Source organism: Carassius auratus, unplaced genomic scaffold (genome assembly GCF_003368295.1).
Source record: "Carassius auratus strain Wakin unplaced genomic scaffold, ASM336829v1 scaf_tig00011294, whole genome shotgun sequence".
Classification (NCBI taxonomy): domain Eukaryota; kingdom Metazoa; phylum Chordata; class Actinopteri; order Cypriniformes; family Cyprinidae; genus Carassius; species Carassius auratus.
Genome location: NW_020524189.1, coordinates 733,761 through 755,623, shown reverse-complemented (window position 1 = coordinate 755,623; position 21,863 = coordinate 733,761). Strand labels below are relative to the sequence as shown.

The 21,863-nt window shown below is 36.8% G+C and overlaps 1 protein-coding gene across 1 annotated transcript in view; it reads right to left on the bottom strand.

Annotated features, from left to right (window-relative positions):
- LOC113073063 (FERM domain-containing protein 4A-like) overlaps window positions 1–21,347 on the bottom strand; it is a 127,433-nt gene extending 106,086 nt beyond the window's left edge. Inside the window, exon 1 of the mRNA XM_026245960.1 lies at window positions 20,926–21,347. Within this exon, the coding sequence (XP_026101745.1) occupies window positions 20,926–20,970 (45 nt within the window). The 5' untranslated portion in view covers window positions 20,971–21,347. The remainder of the gene's footprint in view (window positions 1–20,925) is intronic.
- Between the last annotated feature and the right edge of the window lie 516 nt (window positions 21,348–21,863).

Below are 21,863 nucleotides of genomic sequence, written 5' to 3'. Positions count from 1 at the left end.
TTATATAGTGCTATTTAGGTTTCACTTATTATTATTTTATTTCAGTTGTAGTTTAAGTTCTTTTTTTAATTCTTATTTCAGGGCAATATTTAACATTTTCATTTCAAGTTTTTTTTTTTTTTTCTAAAATTAATTCACCATTTTATTTCAGATTTATTTCAATTAACAACAATTATTTTAATAGTTTTAGTAGTAATAGTTTTGTTATAGCTTATTTACTTTAAGTACCATAGTGTTACTTTTAAATTGTTGTCATTTTTTAAATAAATTCAAACAATAAATACATATTTTTTTTGGCTCTTTAATTTTTCGTGACAGATTGCTGTAGCGCCTCAGTTCAAGAGGCAAGTGAACCGATCATCTCTTTCTCTGTTATAGTACAAAATAAAGAACACCAGAAGGTGTTGTTTCAACCGGAAATATGTCAAAACACAACATTTACAAGTCCACCGAAGGCAATCTACTCTCCTGTCTGTTTATTTTGTCGGAAAAATGCCACATTTGACAATATGATTGGTCAGATCACCTGTAAATCATGCTCCTTGGTGAAGGGTAAATTGAATGCTAAAACCATGATTTATTTTGCAAATGGTACCTTGAAAACCATATAAATACCATGGTACATAAAAATGGTAATCATTTGTTACCATAGTATTGTCGTCTAGTACCATGGTGCTGACACAAGGACACACTTCCAAAGACACAAGCAGCAGATGCAACATGAGCAGCTCAGTCACCATGGCAACCGGAGACAACAATGAGCTGTGGCAGAATCGATGTGTTAAAGTGATGATCAATGACGGGCACACGTCCCCATGCAGCCAACAGCAGAGCTGTCATATTATCTGTCAGCAGTTACCCAGCGCGCGTGTGTGTGTGTGTGTGTGTTACTGATAACTGCACTGCTGCTGCATTGATTTGATGCTGATGCTGATATTTGGGCTTCAGGCTTGTTTGAAGAGCATTAACATGTCTGTTCCTGTTCCAACACACGTGTGGAGCACACATGAATGAACTAGCAAATCGATCATCATGAAGTTCACGCTGAAATCCCTGCACAACTTTGGTCATACACTCATATCCCTGATGGCTTTGAGTAAATACACTACAGAGATACAGTTTCCGCTCTCACTCCCTCATCATTTTAATTTGAGCACAGAGGCAACTCTAGCATTTCAGCATGAGGAGGAATGAGCTCAGTGTGAATCACACGCTGACTTTAAGGTGGACTGACTGTGACTAATGTATCTATATGACAACAGGTGAAAATATATACTCCAATCAATTTCAAAAAATTTTTTTATTATTGCTGAAACATGTCTATGCAACTATATATATACAAAAAGGTAAAAGCAAGGATGCAGGGATATAAAAATTCTGGCTGCCAAATAATTTTTTTGTTTTTGTTATGCTGGACAACTAAGTGCTAATATGCTAATATTAAATTTTTATACTATTTTGCAAACATAAAAAAACCATTTTGAACGCAAAGTGAATTTTGACATTAAAACATTATAATATTCATTAAGAATTTTTTTTAAGTTTACTAAAAACAAAACATCTAACAATAACATAAATGTTTTTTAAAGATTAATTTTAAGTGCTAGAGGACTGCAAAGGTAATCTAAATGTAAAAGTAGGGGAAATGAGCACAACTGAATTCTAATACCAATTATTTTATGAAAAAAATATTATACACACACACACACACACACATTCATTTTTCCATTTAGTAAAACAAATATGTAAAATAAATATTAATAATAATAATAAATGTATTACAATAATAAATAATATTACTAACAAAAACTAAGATCAAAATGATATCAATATATCAAAATAATTAGTAATAATAATATAGGGATTGAGCCAACTGAATGTGCAAAACAACACAGCTTTATGTCCATCCGGGTCAGCCACTCACTATATGGAAGAAAAATACTTTCAGTAGATTTAACAACTAGGAAGATGAGGATTCAGTGCATGCAATTTAACATTACAAATTTATGCTACTTCCTAACTCAAGCAATATCACAGCATGTTACTGCAGGCCATGCTTTTATATATCAATAAAGGTGACAGAAATACCCAATAAAGCGGGTCCTGCATGCTGTGCTCTCTCTTTCTCTCCTTGTGTGTGTGGAGACCCTGCAAACACTGGGGTATGAAGTCACTTGCTCCGCAGTCGCCTAGCAACTGTCGTCAGGGGCAACCCCTGCCTGGCTTTCCAGACAGCAAGCAGTGATGACTGCATCTGTGTTTCTTCTTCGCTTCTCTCTCTAATTTTTTTTTTTTTTTAGTGGGGGTGGGAGACAGCAGGAAACAAGCTGGACAGCAAGGTCTGTCCATCATCTCCGATCTCCGTCTCTCTCTCCTGCCTCCAGTGCCAGGGCAAACACACACACACACACAAATACAAACACATGACAGCAAGCCAGTGTCTGCTCTGTGACGTCCATTCATTCAGCTAATGGCTAAACATTATTTTTCAAGCTATTCTTCCCCTTTCAAAAAAGACTCGCAATCTATCTCTGCTGCGTCCACGGTTAACATCATCACTACATTCACAATATTATTAGATGAAGTCTGATTTTTAATGCACATTGTACGTGAAAAAATTGGTTCGTGAGTGACACAGGACAGGAATTGGTTGGCAAAAACAGCTGAATGCAAATAACACAATTCACATATATAATTGTGCATAATTAGAATGATCAACTTTGTAAGGCTGTGAGTCCACCGAAACTTATTATTTTTGCACAAATTACTCATTTGAGTATGCATTTAATTATGAATTTTTTTTTTCAAGCTTTTTGTCATGTCAATAATGCAGCACAGGATTTGGGCTTTTTGCAACTTATGCTCATATTAATACATTTAAACGTCTCATTTTAAGTTTTTGATAATTTGATAATTTTGATAACCTCCGTATTTTTGCCCAAATTCATCCAGATGTTTGATAGATTTACAAAAGTGTCCATTTTCCTAGTCACTCTTTTTTGTTGTGTCGTTAAGCACCAGAGGACTCAATTCCTCTGAACAGAAATCATTCCCTCCCATAACAGAGAGAGTATTGTTATCCCCACAGAGTGAATATTGCAATAAATTTAAGGAGATAGAAGAGGACATAATGAAATATCACTCCCTTGATAGTCTTGCATTTCTTTCTATATTAGCAGAGGGTTTTTATCTCTGGTCATCTGCAGTTCAGTACAGAAGTTCAGCTCTAAGATAAAGATGATGCTGATTAGACAATCATCGCAAGAATGATAGATAGACGAACGAGATATAATAGAATAGGAGATAGACAGAACAATCGAACGATAGATAGATACAGTAGATAGATAGATAGATAGAGAGATAAATATTCTTTAAAGGGGGGGTGAAATGCTATTTCATGCATACTGAGTTTTTTACACTGTTAAAGAGTTGGATTCCCATGCTAAACATGGAAAAAGTTTCAAAAATTAAGTTGTACGTTTGAAGGAGTCTTTCTGTTCCAAAAATACTCCTTCCGGTTTGTCACAAGTTTCGGAAAGTTTTTTTAGAGCATGGCTCTGTGTGACGTTAGATGGAGCGGAATTTCCTTATATGGGTGCTAAGGCACTTCTGCCGGAAGAGCGCGCGCTCCCGTATAGCAGAGCGCTGAGAGCACAACAGACTTCACTGACCAGAGCGAGAGCGTCGCGAAATGTCACAAAAGAAGTGTATTTTTGGTTGCCAGGGCAAGACAACCCTGCACAGATTACCAAAAAAAAAAACAGCATTAAGGGACCAGTGGATGGAGTTTATTTTTACAGAGCATCAACGGAGTTGTGCAAGTGTTTTTGTTTGTTCCCTGCATTTCGAAGATGCTTGTTTTACAAACAAGGCCCAGTTTGACGACGGATTTGCGTATAGTTTATTTCTTAAGGATGATGCAATCCCAACGAAAAAGGGTCACGATCGTGTGTTGGAACCGCAGGCGGTGAGTAAAACTGCTTAAAATATCTCTGCCTCCTTGTTAGTGCGTCCCCTCCCATGCCGGAGACCCGGGTTCGAGCCCCGCTCGGAGCGAGTCGTTGCTGCTGCTGATCTCGTTCAGTTTCAGCCTCGGGATCTGATTCTGGATCATAAATGAACGGCTGAATCTGACTGTAAGCCATGGTTTGTTTTGGATGATGTTTTTTTCCTCACGGTAATGTCACAGCTTCCACATGCTCTCAACTCAAAAGCCTACTGGCGCTTGTGATTCTTTAGCTCCGCCCACACGTCATGCCTCCAGCCGGTCGTGTTTTTCCGGGAAAAATCGGTACAGACTATCTTTCTCTTATGAATATAATAAAACTAAAGACTTTTTGGAGTTATGAAGGATGCAGTACTACTCTATAGGTACTCAAGATTAACAGGATATTGAGTGAAAACCAGCATTTCACCCCCCCTTTAAGAGATGCCATCTATTTGTCCTTTAGAAATGTAAGACAGCAGTAGTAGTAATTGTGTTGTGAATGAAAAACTCCCATACAGCACCCCTGCTATGAAATATGTGTCTGGGCCGGAGCTCAAATGCCAGACCAAACGAATCATTTTTATGGAGCCATTTCTTGTCCTTTGGAACAGAGATCTCTTGCCATAATTTGAAGCAGTCACACTTTCCTTCACATCTGCACTGCCATCGTAAGTCAGTCCAGCAATATGAGGTCATTTAGCACTGCACGGGCCACAAGCATCTCAGGGCAGGAGATGGCGTTACACACGCACCTTACACACCATTGACATGTCATTTATACACACACAGGCTCTTAGACAACTCCCTAGAGACTGTACACGTGTGTGTGTGTGTGTGTGTGTGTAGTGATGTATTGTTTCGAACAGAGGGAGATTTCTCTAGAGAGATGCAGCAGTCAGTGTCACACACACACTAAACACTGACAATAAGACAGCAGAATACAGATGCTGAATTCAGATGTCTGTGAATAGATATCAATGTTGAAAGAACTAAATCTCCATATTACAATACATATGCAAATAAATCGAAAACGTGGCACATAGGTCTAAAGTATCCAAACTTCTTGGAAACAACCACAGATAAAATATCTAATATATCTCAATTATTTCTACTAAATTGCAACAAAATTAAACAGAAGGAAGCAAGAATTCCTGCTATTCAATATATCTTAATTCTCTTACTCAGTCTCATTTAGCTTCAGAGACAAAGTTGATGCAGAAACTCAACTGCATTTGGCCTCCTGAGAAATAAAAAGGCAGCCACTGAGCATTAAATATTCGTCTAAGCAGGAATGCAAATAGATTGGTAAATTAATTATTCATTATTTTACTATGTTTTAAGTATATTATCCAGCTCTGTATCATTGTATCACATTGAATATTGACTCAGAATAAAATAATCATTTTTAGGACTGTTTTACAATGGTTGCATGCTTTTTTTTTTTTTTTGCACCTCTCCCCCAGGGTCTGTTTAGAGATGAAGTGAACTTAAAACATGAGCAGAAAAACAATCTGTTTGTCCCTTATGACCTTTCACCTTTGAGCTTGGGCAGAGGGATTCGGAATGATTTAAATCAAGCAGACAGATGGAAACAGACTCCCAAAATAAAACCATACACAAACGGGAACTTGAACGGTTTAAGTGCTACAAGCTGCAGCTTAATGATCTGTGATGGTCACATACTGTATATTCATTTTAGAGTTTCCACATTGTAGCGTGTTAAAACAACACACACTTAAACTCTAAAGTCAATACGTTACAAGAATGCATCAAGGAAAATGAGAAAAACCTGCGCATGAAGGCAGTTGGAAATGTCTCATGACACAAAAACAGATGTAATTAGCGTCACTTCTCGGTTTATCATAAGCATATCTCATCCAACACTCACATGTGCAGAGGTTTACACACATACTCCCACAGATAACCGACAATAAGTTGTCAAACAAGCATCTGGTCACACAATCAGTACAATCACCAAGGGACACACACCTCACACTCCTGAGGACAATTTCTCATTTTAGCTGAGCAGGAAAAGACATGCTGCACAGAGGGAATGGAAGGCAACAGAGATGGTAACATCTGTTAGGATTGGGGAGCCATCTAGTGGCACTTGATTAATTAATTTGGCTCATTCTGAGGGTTATTCTGGGCTCAGTTCATTTGCATCAGTAATTGGATCTCCCCAACTGTTTTTCCTGATTGTCCAAATTTTAGATTGAAATGAATGGATTTAATAGCTTATGGCCACTAACCATAAACAAATTCGTTTGCTTTTCAATTTGCAAACACCTACTGCACAACAGACGTACTACAAGCAAGGTTCAATTTAATCAGCAATAAGAATTATTACCTAATCAAAACTGCACTGAAAATAATTATTTACATAGTCCTTGATATTTTTTTTTTGTTATAAAATATATTTAGAATGTATATAATTTAAACATTATACTTCTTATATAAATAATAAATTAATACATTATTATAGTACATTAAAATTGAATGTGTATATATAAATATTCAGATAGTATATATTTTATTTATAGAGAGAGATTTCTCATATTCAGATGTTTCTCACATTTTAATGACATATTTTCAAATAGCAACTATTTTTAATATACTATGATTTCAGATGCCTCCTAATAATCTGAATACTTTATAGTCATTCTATACAGAAGTATTATGAATAGAATGGTTATTTTAGTGAAGCATCTCATCAGCTTTCTCTAGCTCAAAGGATGCATGTTTTATCCTTTAGCTCCCTCTAGTGGAGAAACATACCATGGCCCATATGTATCATGCAAAGCATCACAAAAACATTTTTACATAGCATTTTCAGTCATACTCTGAATATCTCTAAAGGACATTAAAAGGATATTTTCAGTGATTAGGAGAATTATTTGCCATATTGTCTTGTTTTTCAGCTAAGATTCCTCCATTGAGATTATGGGACCACAAGATGCCAAGTAAATCTGTTACTATGGAGGCAAAGGTGAAGCCCTCTTGTCCCTTCTACAGTCATACAGAAGAAAATGGTCATATATTTTTGGATGAACCATCACTTGAAAGCTCAAAAGATGCTGTGATCATTCTCAAATCTGGCTGGATAATAGGGATAATCAGGTTTTGCACAAACTTGTGGAGTTTAGCTCACGCCAGCTGTCACTTCCAAAAGGGACATATTAAATATTCACATTCACATTCTGAAATTCATATACATTTTTCAGGTCAACTCTGTACTCAGACTGTTAACACAATCCATCAGAACAACATCTGACAACACGAGCCATGGTACTGCCTTCCCATTTTATATTCTGTAAATGACACTTCGGTCTTTCAGAAAACCTGAATTCTTTCCAGTGTTCTGACTGTCAGAAACGGGACTGTCAATCAGATTTTCAGAGTGAATCATAGACAGACCTGTTGTTGAAGCTATATGTGTGTGTGTGTGTGTGTTTTGACATTCACTTGCAGTGCTGCTTCATTAGGATGATGTCAGATTCAGCTCAGTTTGACTGACATGAAAGCCCCAGCAATAAATATGCATTCTTAAATACCACCCACTCCATGCAAACTCTCCCGAGTGACATGACAATTCATCCTACCCATATCCTCAAATTCCGTCAGATTACACCAAACGCTGTATTTAAACAACGAGACATAAACAAGGGGAAATGTTAGGCATCAAATGCATCATGCATATCTAAATTATTGTTTGAAATCATCTCTTCTGAACTGTGTTATGCACAGATACACAGGAAAAGCAGATAAAGAATGAACCATCTAATCTGGAATATGACATGTAGGTGGATAATTCAATTTGTAGAATTTAATTTGATGTATTAGGATGTGTTCTCAGTATATACACCCAGTTTAGACATAACATGATTTGGTCGGCTTTCCCTCGGCACAGCAGCGTGGGTTTCAGTCACTGACATCTGTTGGGTCTGTGAGGCAGATGGTTTCGTGCACACACACAGTGGCATGGCACTCTCCACTAATGCAACTCCCCTAGAAGCAGAACCCACCAAAACAACCCTCCTCACCCACATGCCCCGGATAATGTCATAGCTACAGTATACTGTAAGAGCGATAGACTAAACAACACCAGCAAACAATTAGACAGTCGTTTTGTGTATCGTATACATTATGACATAGCAAATCAGATTCTTTTGGATCTTATTTTAGTCGTTTTAAACTGAGGAACTTTCCTATCGAATTCTGTTTATCTTATTCACTGTTTACTCCTTCTCATAGCTTTTTCTCTGCTTACAAAAAACAAAAAACAATTATGCAAACATATGTTGGATTGTTATGTGAACGTTTGTGGTCCGGATCGATTACGCTTCCTGTCAGGGCTCAGGCGAAAACGTGTCGGATATATTTTAGAGTGTGGGAGTTTCAAAAGTCTGTCTCTGAATATATCCAACTCACTCGCCCACCTCGAATCCCCTTGGGTTTGTTTCTGTGTGTGTTTTCATGTGTAGGCAGCATAGTGGGTGTCTGAAATAGACTGAGGCTGTTTACTGATTAAAATGAATTTTCCTTTCTGCTTTTTCTTTTAAAAAGCCCACTTTACCAACACGAACAGTCATACACAGACACATTGCATTTCCTCTCCATCGTCTGTGCATCTTTCTGTCAGGGTTGATTATGGGTTGTCAGAGAGTGAAAGGAGACCAGACGAACACGGAAAAAAAGACCTTCAGCGCCACATTATTGTATCTGTGCGTCTGTCTGTGTGTGTATCGCATGTCTTAGTGAAGATCATATCTCATTATACAGGTTTTAATTGGCCTCTCATGATCAGACTATCTCCGTGTGCCAGGCTCAAGTGATAACCTTGAGTCCCTCCATTAGTCAAGCATGAAACAGCCCACAAAGAAATGACACACTCTCACAAATACACAACGAGACACAGAAATACCGTGACGATATAAATATGTATAGGATTAACGATAGAAAAGCACACACAAACACCAGAAGTACTCCATTAATTCATGAGGCTCGAGTCATTCAGCATACGTCAAAAAAACGCCAGAGATACTCCCGCGGGATTTAACTAACCGGCTACAATCGGACTGTTTCCTCTCCACATGTCATCTAAAGAGAGCCTACACTGGCAGACACAGCCATTATTACTAATAACTATCCTAATCACATCCTCTTTCTACTGATGGATCCTCTTAAAGGGACAGTTCACCCAAAAAGAGCAATTCTGTCACAATGTGTTCATCATGTCATTCAAAACCTGTGTTAATACATTCAAATGCATATCAGATGGAGAGAGAAAAATATAACATTAGAACGAAAAGCTTCAAATTTGGAAAAACTTCATATTATTGACCAAAGATGAGTGCTTCTCATTGTTTCTCATTCATTTTATTATAGATGTACGAAATACATATCTACATTAATTAGTGAAGTGCATTAAAATACATATATAATATGTATTTTAATGTTTAAGCTATGAAAGATACCCTGTCTGTGTTATTTCAAAATGTAAAACTTACCAAAATCAGTGGCTGTCAATCTCTTGAAATAAAGTTATCCTTATTACTTATGCATTTTGTTTTTATCCAGCTGTATTTAATCAGTGCAACTTATAACATCCAAGTGAATGATATAACACCAACATATTAGAAAAAAAAACTGAATCACTGAGTTGAAAAAAAAGAAGAAAAAACACCTGCAAGTGTCAGTATTTTGTTGAAACACCTTTTGCTTTAATTACAGCCTTGAGTCTGTTAGGATTTGTCTCTACTGACTTTGCGCATCTAGAATCCGCAGAATTTGCCCTCTTCTTTGCAGAATATTTTACTTCATTATTTTTTTTTACTCTTTAAGTCAGACTATAGAGCCAGAACCATCCATTCAATGAAATATGTTTGCTATTTTTTTTTGTTCCTGATTGGTCTGAAATTGTGACTCTAGATACACATGAAAAGTTCAAGTCTGTCTGATCAGAATGCATTATTCTAACACCTCCTCCATAACAATAAGCCCTATAAATAAACTCCAGTCCTGTTCGGCTGATCTGATCTCAGCGGTCAGTGCTGTGAGTCATGGACATTAACCCCTTCTCTTCATTTCTGTCTCAGATACATTTTTCTCCTCTCTCTCGCTCTTTGTTACACACCCATGGGATAAGCAAAAGAGAAAACAAAACAAATGTTATAAAATATGAGATAATCTTTTATAGTTCTATAGTTATGTATGAAAGTGGACACGTTCTTCCTTCTGCTGTTCTATTCTGAGTTGTTTGCTATTGAAAAGAGTCTGAATGCTCTAACCTGTGCTCCTTAGCACCAAGCGCAGATTTGTTTCTGTATATTTGTTTGCTATATAACATATATAGATGTAATAAAGCACAGAGAAGGAGTCCAGAGGTCCTCCTACTGCAGAGCTCTGAACTTTAAATCTGAACGGATTCGATGCTTAACCATGTGTTAAATACGCATCTGCTTTGAAAGACACACATTCTGATAGACAAACATGCATAAACACACGCAGACTGCTCCTGCGCTTCTCCAGGATCTAAAGCAAAGCCCCAGTTTAAGGCTCTGATCAGGGAAGATGAGGTGAGAGGGATCAGCTGGTGTAAACGCTCAAAGAGATCGCCGGCAGATGGGATTTAGAATTATCTGAGGCGCTCAAATGTTTGGGGGTCCAGGATTTTTACAAACACTCATGGACGCAGATACACACATGGGAATATACACACAACACACATGTAAAATTCAAATGAATGCGGTTTTCTGTATTGAAACTGGCAGTGGAATAGTGTCTACATAATCCACATTTACATGGAAACAGAATCATTCACGTTTTCTAGAAAGCACCTGAATATTTTACTGAATCATGCAGCTTGTTGAGGAGAGATGTGCTACTGCTTTTCTAAGCGACTAGTTTTAGGATTTTCAAACTGCATCCCAAAAATTCCAAGGAATTGAGCCATATAGACTACAACATCATATACTAGTTTCCATCCAACTATTTTCTGCATATTGTGCACTGCACTCATTCTGTGCATCTCCTGGCAGCATTTAATAAATGCTTCAGTATGGCAAATCAAACTCTCTGAATGCTCCAGTGACACAAAATAGAAAAATAAAGATTACAAATAAACAAATACATACATATTTTTATTATTTTCCTGTACTCCTCTGAACAATCCTGGAACGTTGTATTATAAAAATTCTCATATTACTGCCTGCTTAGGATGAATTTCTTTGTTGTATTCCTCATTTCTGAGTCATTATGGACAAGACCATCTGCTGCACGAATAAATGAGATGTAAATGTAAACCTAACCAAACAGATAGCAATAATCAGTTTTGCATATAAAAAAGGACCACTTGCATCTTCTCAGAAACATCTAGTTTAATATACTCATTCTGTGAGTACATATTTGTAAAATTGGAATAAAATACAATTTTATCAAAACTGAACAAAAATACGTAAATAAAAATCCAATATATTCTGAAAAGCCCTGAATGATTCTTATTGTTTTGTGCCATGTCACGTCATTTTTGGCACAAATTAAACCATTCATGTATTCTATACGTGTATATTTATAAAATGTATTCTTTTTTAATCTTTACAATCATTAATACAAAACAACAACATACAACACGTTTGTACATTTGACAAATAAAACAAAAATTTCATATATTCCTAAAGTGAACACATCAGCCATTTCCAGCAACATAGTCACACTGTAACACTTCCTCTTTCTTTCTTAGTCACATTAACTCCCCATCTCCTCTCCTGCACACAGACACAGCAGGACAGGACAAAGCGCCGCATGAGGTGAGAGGTTGAGCTCTGGAGTGAAGGGAGGAAATCTATAAGGTGCATAAATAGAGAGTCACAGGAAACAGCGCCCCATTGATCATCTCAGTTACAGACAGTGATATTTAACCCACAGTCTCAGCTTCATATACTCTGATTCATATTGATCACTGCTCACAGAGCAACACACGCCAGCAGCCACTAGTGATCCTGCATCAACATCATAACCTCTGTCTTATTGGGAATCTGCACATCCTGGTTGAATTTGTTCATGGGATATGAGCTGACGACCGAATAGTGAGACTGGCAGTTTGAAAACAGGGCAAATTCATTAATTATATTCACACTTTATACATTTTAATAAGGAGGAAATCTTATTTGGTTCACAGCAGCATGAGGTCTCGCAGCAGTCTTGTAGCTGTGTGTGTGAAGAAGGGAGGTGTACTTCCCAAAACTGTTATAAATCATCCTCTCGCTCTCTCTCTCTCGCCTTCCACTTAGACCTTCTGTATGATGTCATTCTGCAGAATATCAAGTAATACACACACACACACACACACCCACAGGACTCTTAGACTACACCGTAAGCATCTGCAGTTGCTGGCTTAAGGATATATTTCCACTTGATCTGAACCTTAAAAAAATGGTTTCATGTCTGTTGCACTTCAACGCTTTTCGTGTTTCAAATGTTATGAGTGTTATTTATTTAAAAATAAGGGTATTTTGTCACAATTAAAATTATTTAGAGATGCAGTCTACTCAAAAAAAAAATAAGGTGTAAGTCACTAGTGTAACCTGATATTGTCAGGTTGATTCAGTCATATTTGAAAGGATAGTTCACACCCCCCCCCACCCCCAAAAATAAAATAATACTTGTCTCTGTTTAATCACTATTTACTCCCATGTTGTTCCAAACCTGTGTGACTTTATTTGTGTGGTCCATATGACTTGCGGTGTTATTTTAGTATTTATTATAGGATTTATACATATTTTAAATTAGCTTTTGTTTCATACTATCAGTTTCTATTTTAATTTCTTTTCAATGAGAGTTTATTATTTTAAATTTAAATTAGCTTCTTGGCATCTTTTAATATTTACATATAGCTTTAGTTTTTTTTTTTTTCTGTTTTAGTCATTTTAGTACTTCCACTTTAGCGTAAACTATTTCAGTTCATTACCAAGGTAATATTAATCTAATATTTACATGTAATTTTATTGGATCTTTTTATAAAATAACTGAAAACTATTTTTAATAGTTTTAATTAACAATAACACTAATGGCTTTAGGATTTTATTCCAAGATTTTTAAAGCCATACAATAGCATTGACCAATGAAAAGACTCCATTCCATTATCATTTAGGATCTATTCCTTTATCATTTATAGCACAATTGTTTATACACTTATTTATTTGCCAATTTTTTTTATTTGTTATTTTTTGGCTGTGTGATGTTGTCTCTGTGTAGTGGAAGCTTATGTCACTAAAACAAATTCCTTGTATGCGCAAGAATACTTGGTATAAATCTCTTTCTGATTCTGATGATAATTTTTTTAAGCTGAAAATGGGCTCTAGCATACTTTAGTGTATATTAACATTTATCTGTTTGTATGTCTGTGGAGCACAGAGCATGAATCACACAGTATAGCCCAGCTCAGGGTGAACTATTTTTTTTTTCAACTTGAATAAAACCAGTAACTTATATGTTACCATATACAGTATATATTTTTAAGTTAAGTGACACACCAGCTGCTTTCTGACCAACAGGACTATACATACTACACTCTCTCTCTCCTCTCTTGAAGTACACAGTGATGGATGTCCTGCTGGAGAGGTGCTGTGCTCCACTGACCTCAATATATCAGAAATGTGTGAACACACACACACACACACACACACACACACACACACTGACATGCACAGAGGGGTGACATCATCGATAAAGCCAAACAACGGAAGGCCAGCACTGTAATAAGCTCTAATGTGATTAAAAGTGAATGTGGCAGAGACATCTGGTGTGTATGTGCGACTCTGAACTCGCATGTGTGCATCTCAAACCTAATTTTTCTATTCATGTCCCGTATGCAGGCAGTTTAATGAGGTTAGTGCGGATTCAAGGGCTGTTCTGTAAGAGAGAAAGAGAGATGATCCATTCCTCTCCATTAGCTCAGTGTGTGAACAGACTGCCTAATGCTAAAATGAAGACACAGCGCTCTGTGCAGCTTTAATCAAGGGCAGATTACATTGAATATACTCCGTGTAATGTACAGGTGACGTCATCAGACAGATAGTAAGTAATAGCATTACCGTAAAAATGTTACATACAATATTTAAGTCAACATGAAACAATGTTCACAATTCAGTTCAACTCATTTTAGTTCCAAAATCAAATGTATTACTGAGTAAAATAGGATTGATCTTTTGGGATTGTGAAAAGTGGTCAACATTGAAAAAAAGGAGATGGATGATTGGAAGGGAGAGATTATAAGAGGGACTGGTGACGTAAGCCAAAAATTTAATTCATTTCAGGAGGAGGTTAGCGTATTCCATTTTAATAAAATATTACAATGACAAATATTTTTGTCTGGATAATATTAACCATTAAGTGAACACTGATTTTAAAAATATATGTTTCCTATTTGCGTTTTCATAGGCCAAATTCCAACAGTTTTTGACCCGTTTGATATGACTATAAAATATGATTTTTATTGTAAATATTATACAAAATTATTAAACAAACAATTTTTTTTTTTGCAAGTAGCTTTTCTGTATAACAACTGTTAAATAACAACCCTTATATTTACACATTTCTTCATTTTCAAATCTTAAACTACCCAGCTTTTATTTGATCAGATTGATGTCTAGTAAATATATGTCAGGTAGGTTTTAGAGTGAAACACGGGACTTCAATTATTTATAAAAATAGTTTAAGTCTGACTATTTCATTATAAATAACTCCAAACAAATCAGAATATGCAGTTTTGCCCAAGCATATTTAATTTACTTGCTACTAAGCATCTAGGTTAGTAACCAGATCTTCCTCAAAGTGCATATAAACAACTTTGTTTCCAAGTAGCCTGATGGATAGTCGACCAGTCAAGAATCAGAGCTCTGGGCATTGTTGTGATCTGTGAACGGGCTGTAGGCAGTCTGTGGGTGTGCTGTCTGAGACCTTTACACCTAGCTTTACACCTATGAAATGATAAAGTCAGGACATCTCCAAAACAAGGGTGTCCTTTACGCTCTTTGAGAAAGTGCAACGTTATAGAGCAGCTAACACACTTTCCCCAGCATCTGTGGTTCTTTTATAAGTGAAGCTTTTAAACAGACAAGACAGAAAAGAGGTTATGAAATGATAAACACAGGAGGAGATAAAAAGTAAATGCTCACTCATCCTAGCAGCTCCCCGTGGACTATATAATTGCTTATATCAGAAGAGTCTCAAGCCCTCAGTGTCCAAACACATGAGCAGGTAGAGCATCGGTGTTCACCGCAGTTCACACTGTGTCTGCCTCCCAAAAATATTATTACAGGTACTAGAGAAAATAACACTTACACAAAAACCTGTAAAAAATATATAGAGTTATTTATTAAATCTTTATATTTATTTTTTTAGCAGTAAATCACGGTTGACAAAACAACTTTAAAAAAGCAGCAAATCAGCATATTAGAATGATTTCTGAAGGATCACGAAGAAAGAATAGTTTAATGATCGTTTAACACTGGTGTGCTTTTCACTACGCATATGAAATATTTTCATTGGCAGATTTGCTTATCTCATCACCTTAGCTACCGAACGCCTGAGCCAAATATGCAAAATGCTACTCAGGGCCAAGAAACTGTCTAGTTTCATGCAAAAAAGATCCTTTCAAAGGGTGAAATACACCCAGCATTGTGGTATGCAGTAGATCTTTAAGGACAGGCTAGAGAAAGGCTAGGGGATACAAAAGAATGAGAACGGGGAAAATATATTTTTTAATTCTGAGAGGTTCCCTGCTACGTTTGACTCTAATCTCCTTAGCCTTTGCGTATTGTTCTGTAGCAACTGTCAGAGCCAATGCAACTGAGCTAAGAACTATGAAACATTTTTCAACATTTCTATATTAAAATATGCCATGTATAAACAACGAATTCATAAACAAAACAACAATGCTAAAAATGCTACACTAGTTTTACCCAAAAGGGCATCAGATATTTCAATGTCATAGACAAAATCAAATGAATAGTTCAAACAAAATTAAGAATTTTCTGAAAATAACAATCAGCAAATCCCTCAAAATCACTATAACTTTAAACCGTTGCTTCTTGTCTAAATAACTTTCCATAATCCATAGTAACATTTCCTCCAGTAAAAAAAAAAATCGTATCTTATCACATCAAAATCCACCAATATATTTGTTTATACACTTATAAATGGTGCTTGATCTGCGTTTGATTTAAATTTTAGCTTAAAGGGGGGGGTGAAATGCTCGTTTTCACTCAATATCCTGTTAATCTTGAGTATAGAGTAGTACTGCATCCTTCATAACTCCAAAAAGTCTTTAGTTTTATTATATTCATAAGAGAAAGATAGTCTGTACCGATTTTTCCCAGAAAAACACGACCGGCTGGAGGCGTGACGTGTGGGCGGAGCTAAAGAATCACGAGCGCCAGTAGGCTTTTGCGTTGAGAGCGTTTGGAAGCTGTGACATTACTGTGAGGGAAAAACCATCATCCAAAACAAACCATGGCTAACAGTCAGATTCAGTCGTTTATTTATGATCCAGAATCAGATCCCGAGGCTGAAACTGAACGAGAGCAGCAGCAGCAACGACTCGCTCCGAGCGGGGCTCGAACCCGGGTCTCTGGCATGGGAGGCAGACGCACTAACAAGGAGGCAGAGATATTTGAAGCAGTTTTACTCACCGCCTGCGGTTCCAACACACGATCGTGACCCTTTTTCGTTGGGATTGCATCATCCTTAAGAAATAAACGATACGCAAATCCGTCGTCAAACTGGGCCTTGTTTGCACGCTCTTCCGGCAGACGTGCCCGTAGGACCCATATAAGGAAATTCCGCTCCATCTAACGTCACACAGAGCCATACTCATTTCCGAAACTTGTGACAAACCGGAAGGAGTATTTTGGGAACAAAAAGAAGATTTCGAAGATTAATGTTTTAACCAATACTGATAAAATTACTCAATTATTTTACCAGCTCTCAGAAATGTCTCTTATCATTTATGTTAATTTGCTGCCCCTTTAAACAATTCAATCACATTTACACTCTGCTACAGGCAGACGCTTTCATCAAAAGTGACTCAAAGCTCAAGCTTCACATTTGATCAGTTCATCCGTGCATCAGACTCAAACTCATGACTTTGGACCTGCTACAGCCACGTGCTACTGTTTAAGCTACAGGAGCACTAGTCACATGACACAAACCCAAAGACCAGCCAATACCAAAACACATTTAAAAGCCACTATCTGCAGTTGTAATGAGATTCTGATGGTCACAGAGCTGGACTGAACATCTCAGACAGATAAGGCTAGTGATCTTGAGCAAGAGATGTCGCTTCACACTGTTTCCTTAAGAACCCGAATTTCCCAGAATAAATACTTGCATTGTTAAGCTAATACACTGATATGGAAACTAGCAAAGTATTTATCAGGAAAAGATGTGAGATGAGTACTTGTCGCAGCCACTATAAAAGAGTGTTAAATAAAATATTTTGACAAAGCAGAAGATATGAGCCTATTAGTTTTTCTCAGTCACTTTGGTGCATTTTTCAAAACAGAAATGAAATTTTCAAAACTACTTGTACAACCTCCACATCATCTAGTCATTAATACACATCATAAAACCAGTTTCTCATTCTTTTGAACAAGTTGCGATTGCTTTTGTACATTCATGCAATTGATTACGCACATTTATCTGCGGTTTCATACATTATCAGTTGCTAATGTCATGTTGCTCAAAATGTATTATACAGTTTTCTGTGCAATAGTCTTACCCCCCAAAACATCTAGTCTTTAGTTCATCGTATAAGTCATTAAATGCAAAATGGTTAATCTAGTTGTCATAAACTGCCAAGCACACTTTTTATTTGTATTTTTACACACTATTATTAGATGTTTTGTCAATTTGGCATGAATTGTGCAAGTGAATCTTGACTAATGAAGAGAATGTAGATGATAAACCAATGATAAACCATTTCTCTGAAATAGCTCAAAGGTTCATCTCATGAATCTTCAGTAGGAAAGCTTATACTGTATAGACAAAGGACAACACAAGAGTTACAAATTCTGAAAATGGAATTATTTTCATCTTTGTTCCCATATTTCCTTTTCTATATCACAATGGCATTGTAAAAGTATTTTTTATTTTTTTATTTTTTTGGTCAGACCACTAGTACGTAAAAAATATCTTCAGTCACAAATATGTTTCTATAAAATTATTTAGTTGGCAAGATGGCTAAGGAGGAGCTGGTAGGTGTATATCATTATTGTAACCATGGCAGTCGAACAGATGCCACATGCAGTGTGAGGACATGTCACAGACTGGGAATCATCATACACGGTGTCATAATAAATCCATAAATTCTGCATTATCACATGCAAATGAAGAGCTAAGTGCTATTACTATTAATATTCAATTGTAAAATACAAAGAGATGCTATTTAGATGTTAATGTCTTTCAAAAAACACACTATTACATAAATGAATACTTTTATTAATACAGTACTTTCAACAAGGAGGCTTGTATTAAATTAAATTTAATCAAAAGTAACATATGTTACAAAATAATATTTCTCTGATCGTGCATACTCTGATCGTGTGCACCAGATCTACTGAGAAAAACAGTAAAATATGTTCAGTTTTACTTTCTTTTTTTATTTATGAAATCTGAAGTCCCATGATACATGCAAATTGTAAACAGTGGAAAATAAGAGTCAGTTTTCTGCTTATACCACGTGCATAATTTTCAGCATCCCCCCCAGATCAACCGATAACTTTGATCACATTTTACCGTCTAGGTTTTTGTGCTTCAAAGGAAAATGCTGGGCGTTGTGATGTCACCGTGACATTGAACCATGTCTGAGCGTCTCTGAGAAATGCAGGGGATGAATAAAAATATAAAGTGCTCACTGCTTTTATTAGAAGACTAATGAGAGTGAGAGGAACGAGGGCCCTTCATCAGCCAGGCTGGCAGCCATTTACCCTCAGATGTCCCCCTCAGACAGAGAGAGAATGAGAATGACACAGCCACAGTGTTTCCCATGGATTTCTGCTTGTGTTTTATTGTGGTTTGTTGTCTCTTACAAATGTCAAGCATCTTAATTAACATTCTGACTAAAATATTAATGCTTACTGCAAATACACTATTAATATACATCCAAAGGCAGCCCAAATTCATGTTAATATTTCACGTTACTACAGCTTTAACATGATAAAGTGTGTACTTGAATCTGCACTTTAGTGTTATAAAAACATACAGCCACTGAGGCTGTTTAATGAATACGTTATACAAAGGAAATGCAATCATCTCTGCCTAAAAACAAGGGAAGATGAAGTGCACTTAGGAATACTCAACATGTTCAGCTGTCTATATTTGGAATGAGTTATATGTGAATGCATGTGTGAACCATTCGACTGTCTTGGCAACATTTCTGAATGATAATAAACAGAGAGAAAGAGAACTTGACAAGCACATGGAGAACTGAAGATATACATTAGATAGATAGATAGATAGATAGATAGATAGATAGATAGATAGATAGATAGATAGATAGATAGAACGATAAAAGATAGATAGAAAGATAGATAAATATAATGACATATAGATAGAATGATAGAACAATAGAACAATAAAAACAGACAGACAGACAGACAGACAGACAGACAGACAGACGGATAGATATATAGATAGATAGATAGATAGATAGATAGATAGATAGATAGATAGATAGTATGAAAGTGAATATTTATTGAATGTATTGGCTTATTTACTTTATATATGTGTCCCAAAACTATTTTTGATTAGTAATATGCATTGCTAAGAACTTCATTTTGACAAATCTGATTTTTTTTGCACCCTCAGATTCCAGATTTTCAAATAGTTGTATCTCATTTCATTAAAATTATGGAAATATCATTTAATTTTTCCAATTCATAAAGAGACCTCTTTCTATGCCAGTATACAAAAATAGTACACCCTTTACCTGTATCTGTTATCTCCTATTTACTGTACATTTTAACAACAACAAACAAAACAGTACAGTTTTAACCTATTTATGCATCTCATATCAGTACCGTCCAACATTCCTATACCACTGCATCACCAGATGGATCTTCCAAAGCAGTTGCGGATTTGGATTTGATTCCAAGGTATTCTGAACTCCAGGGTCAGAGGTGGTACAAGGGGATAAAAAGAAAATGAGAAACAGAAGATGAAAGCTTATTTGCAGAGCACTTTGCTCTGACTTTCTCTCTCTCTCCTTGTCTGTCTCACTTCCTCTCAACATGTCAGAAAGAGCCGTGGCCTATCACCATGGAGACAGACAGCTGTTACAGGTAGGGTAGAGGGGTGATAACACCACGGTGCCACATTCAGCTTCACAACCTCTCTCTACACATTTTAAAAGCACAATACACCAACTAAATTGTGTTGAAACAGGTGCACACAATCAATAATCATCAGCCACCTGATTTCACAGACTGAAAAAAGAGATCAAACACCTTATTCAGCCAAACGGCGTGAGCGCGCACACATACAAAGTCAGCGAAACAAAAATCAGCACTATTAAAAAGAAGCCCATCGTGCAGTAATGAGACCCGAGTGTTTGAAAAGCACACTCTCTGCAAATGTGCATCTGCCGAACTCTTGTATTCTCTTAAAACTGAAGCAGTAGTATTACAGATGACACACAGATGATGCTGATGTCAGGATACCTGTCATTTTTTTTTTCCCTGCAATGTGCGTGGCGTGCAATTCAGTCAGCATTTGGTGGCGGTGCTGCAGAGTGCATGTGCTTCGGCTTTTGTGTGTACGTGTGTGTAAAGTAAAAAGAAAACCTGAGCTGCAGTCAAATCCATCAGGTCACATATGACAGATTGTTCATATAACTCAATCCTGAGGGTGTTTTAAGTGGGCGCATGCTTTGTACTCACCATAAGCAAGCAGACGGCAGATTCGGGCATCAGTTGCACAGCCATGATGTCTTAACCACAACCAAATGTTTAAATAGCGTTTAAATAGTGTGCTGAAATCTTAAAGGAAACCGTTGCGCTCTACAACACCTCCAAAAATTGTTTAGGAAGCATTCAACACTGAAGAAACGTATGGTCTACTGTTTCACAGGACACTGGACGATAGTTTCCCCCGTTCCTGTACGTTCACTACTCTTTCCTCAGCGTCTTTCCTTCTTTTCAAAAACCCCACAGCACTGTTCAAGCTCCGTCCTTGATCCAAATGAAATGTCTCTTCTTTGATCTCCAACAGCCTGTCAGACTCCCTCCTCTCTGAGGACGGAGAGCTGGGACGGACACACACATGCACACACACACACTCACACACACATACAGTCCAAGAGGAGGAAAAGACTGCCGTTTCAAATGACCAAGAGGCACTGCAGACTCACATACACTCTCACGTTCACAAATCTGACTGATACAACCAAACACAGCAATAGGAGCGAGAGAGAGAGAGGGAGAGAGAGAGAGAGAGAGAGACAGAGAGCACACCCATCAATGAACACAGAGATCATATAAAATACCATGAGACCACTTGTGATTAAAGCAAACACACACACACACACACACACACCTTTCCTTTCTCTAAATGATTTCATTGCCAGTAGAGAGCTACTAGCATCACTTTGCCTAAATGAAAAGAAAAATTAATAATGCAGAAGGTTAGTAAGTGGTGCTTCTACTGTATAACTATTGTTCATCCTTAATGTAATGTGTTTGAGCCAAACCGTCACCACACATATTGAAGTGGCGCTTTAAAAACCATCAGAAAGCTTACAGTAAGTAAAGGTTTAGCACCAGTCACCACAACCATTCACAAAACACTATAACTGTTACACAGGAAAGAATAACTCACA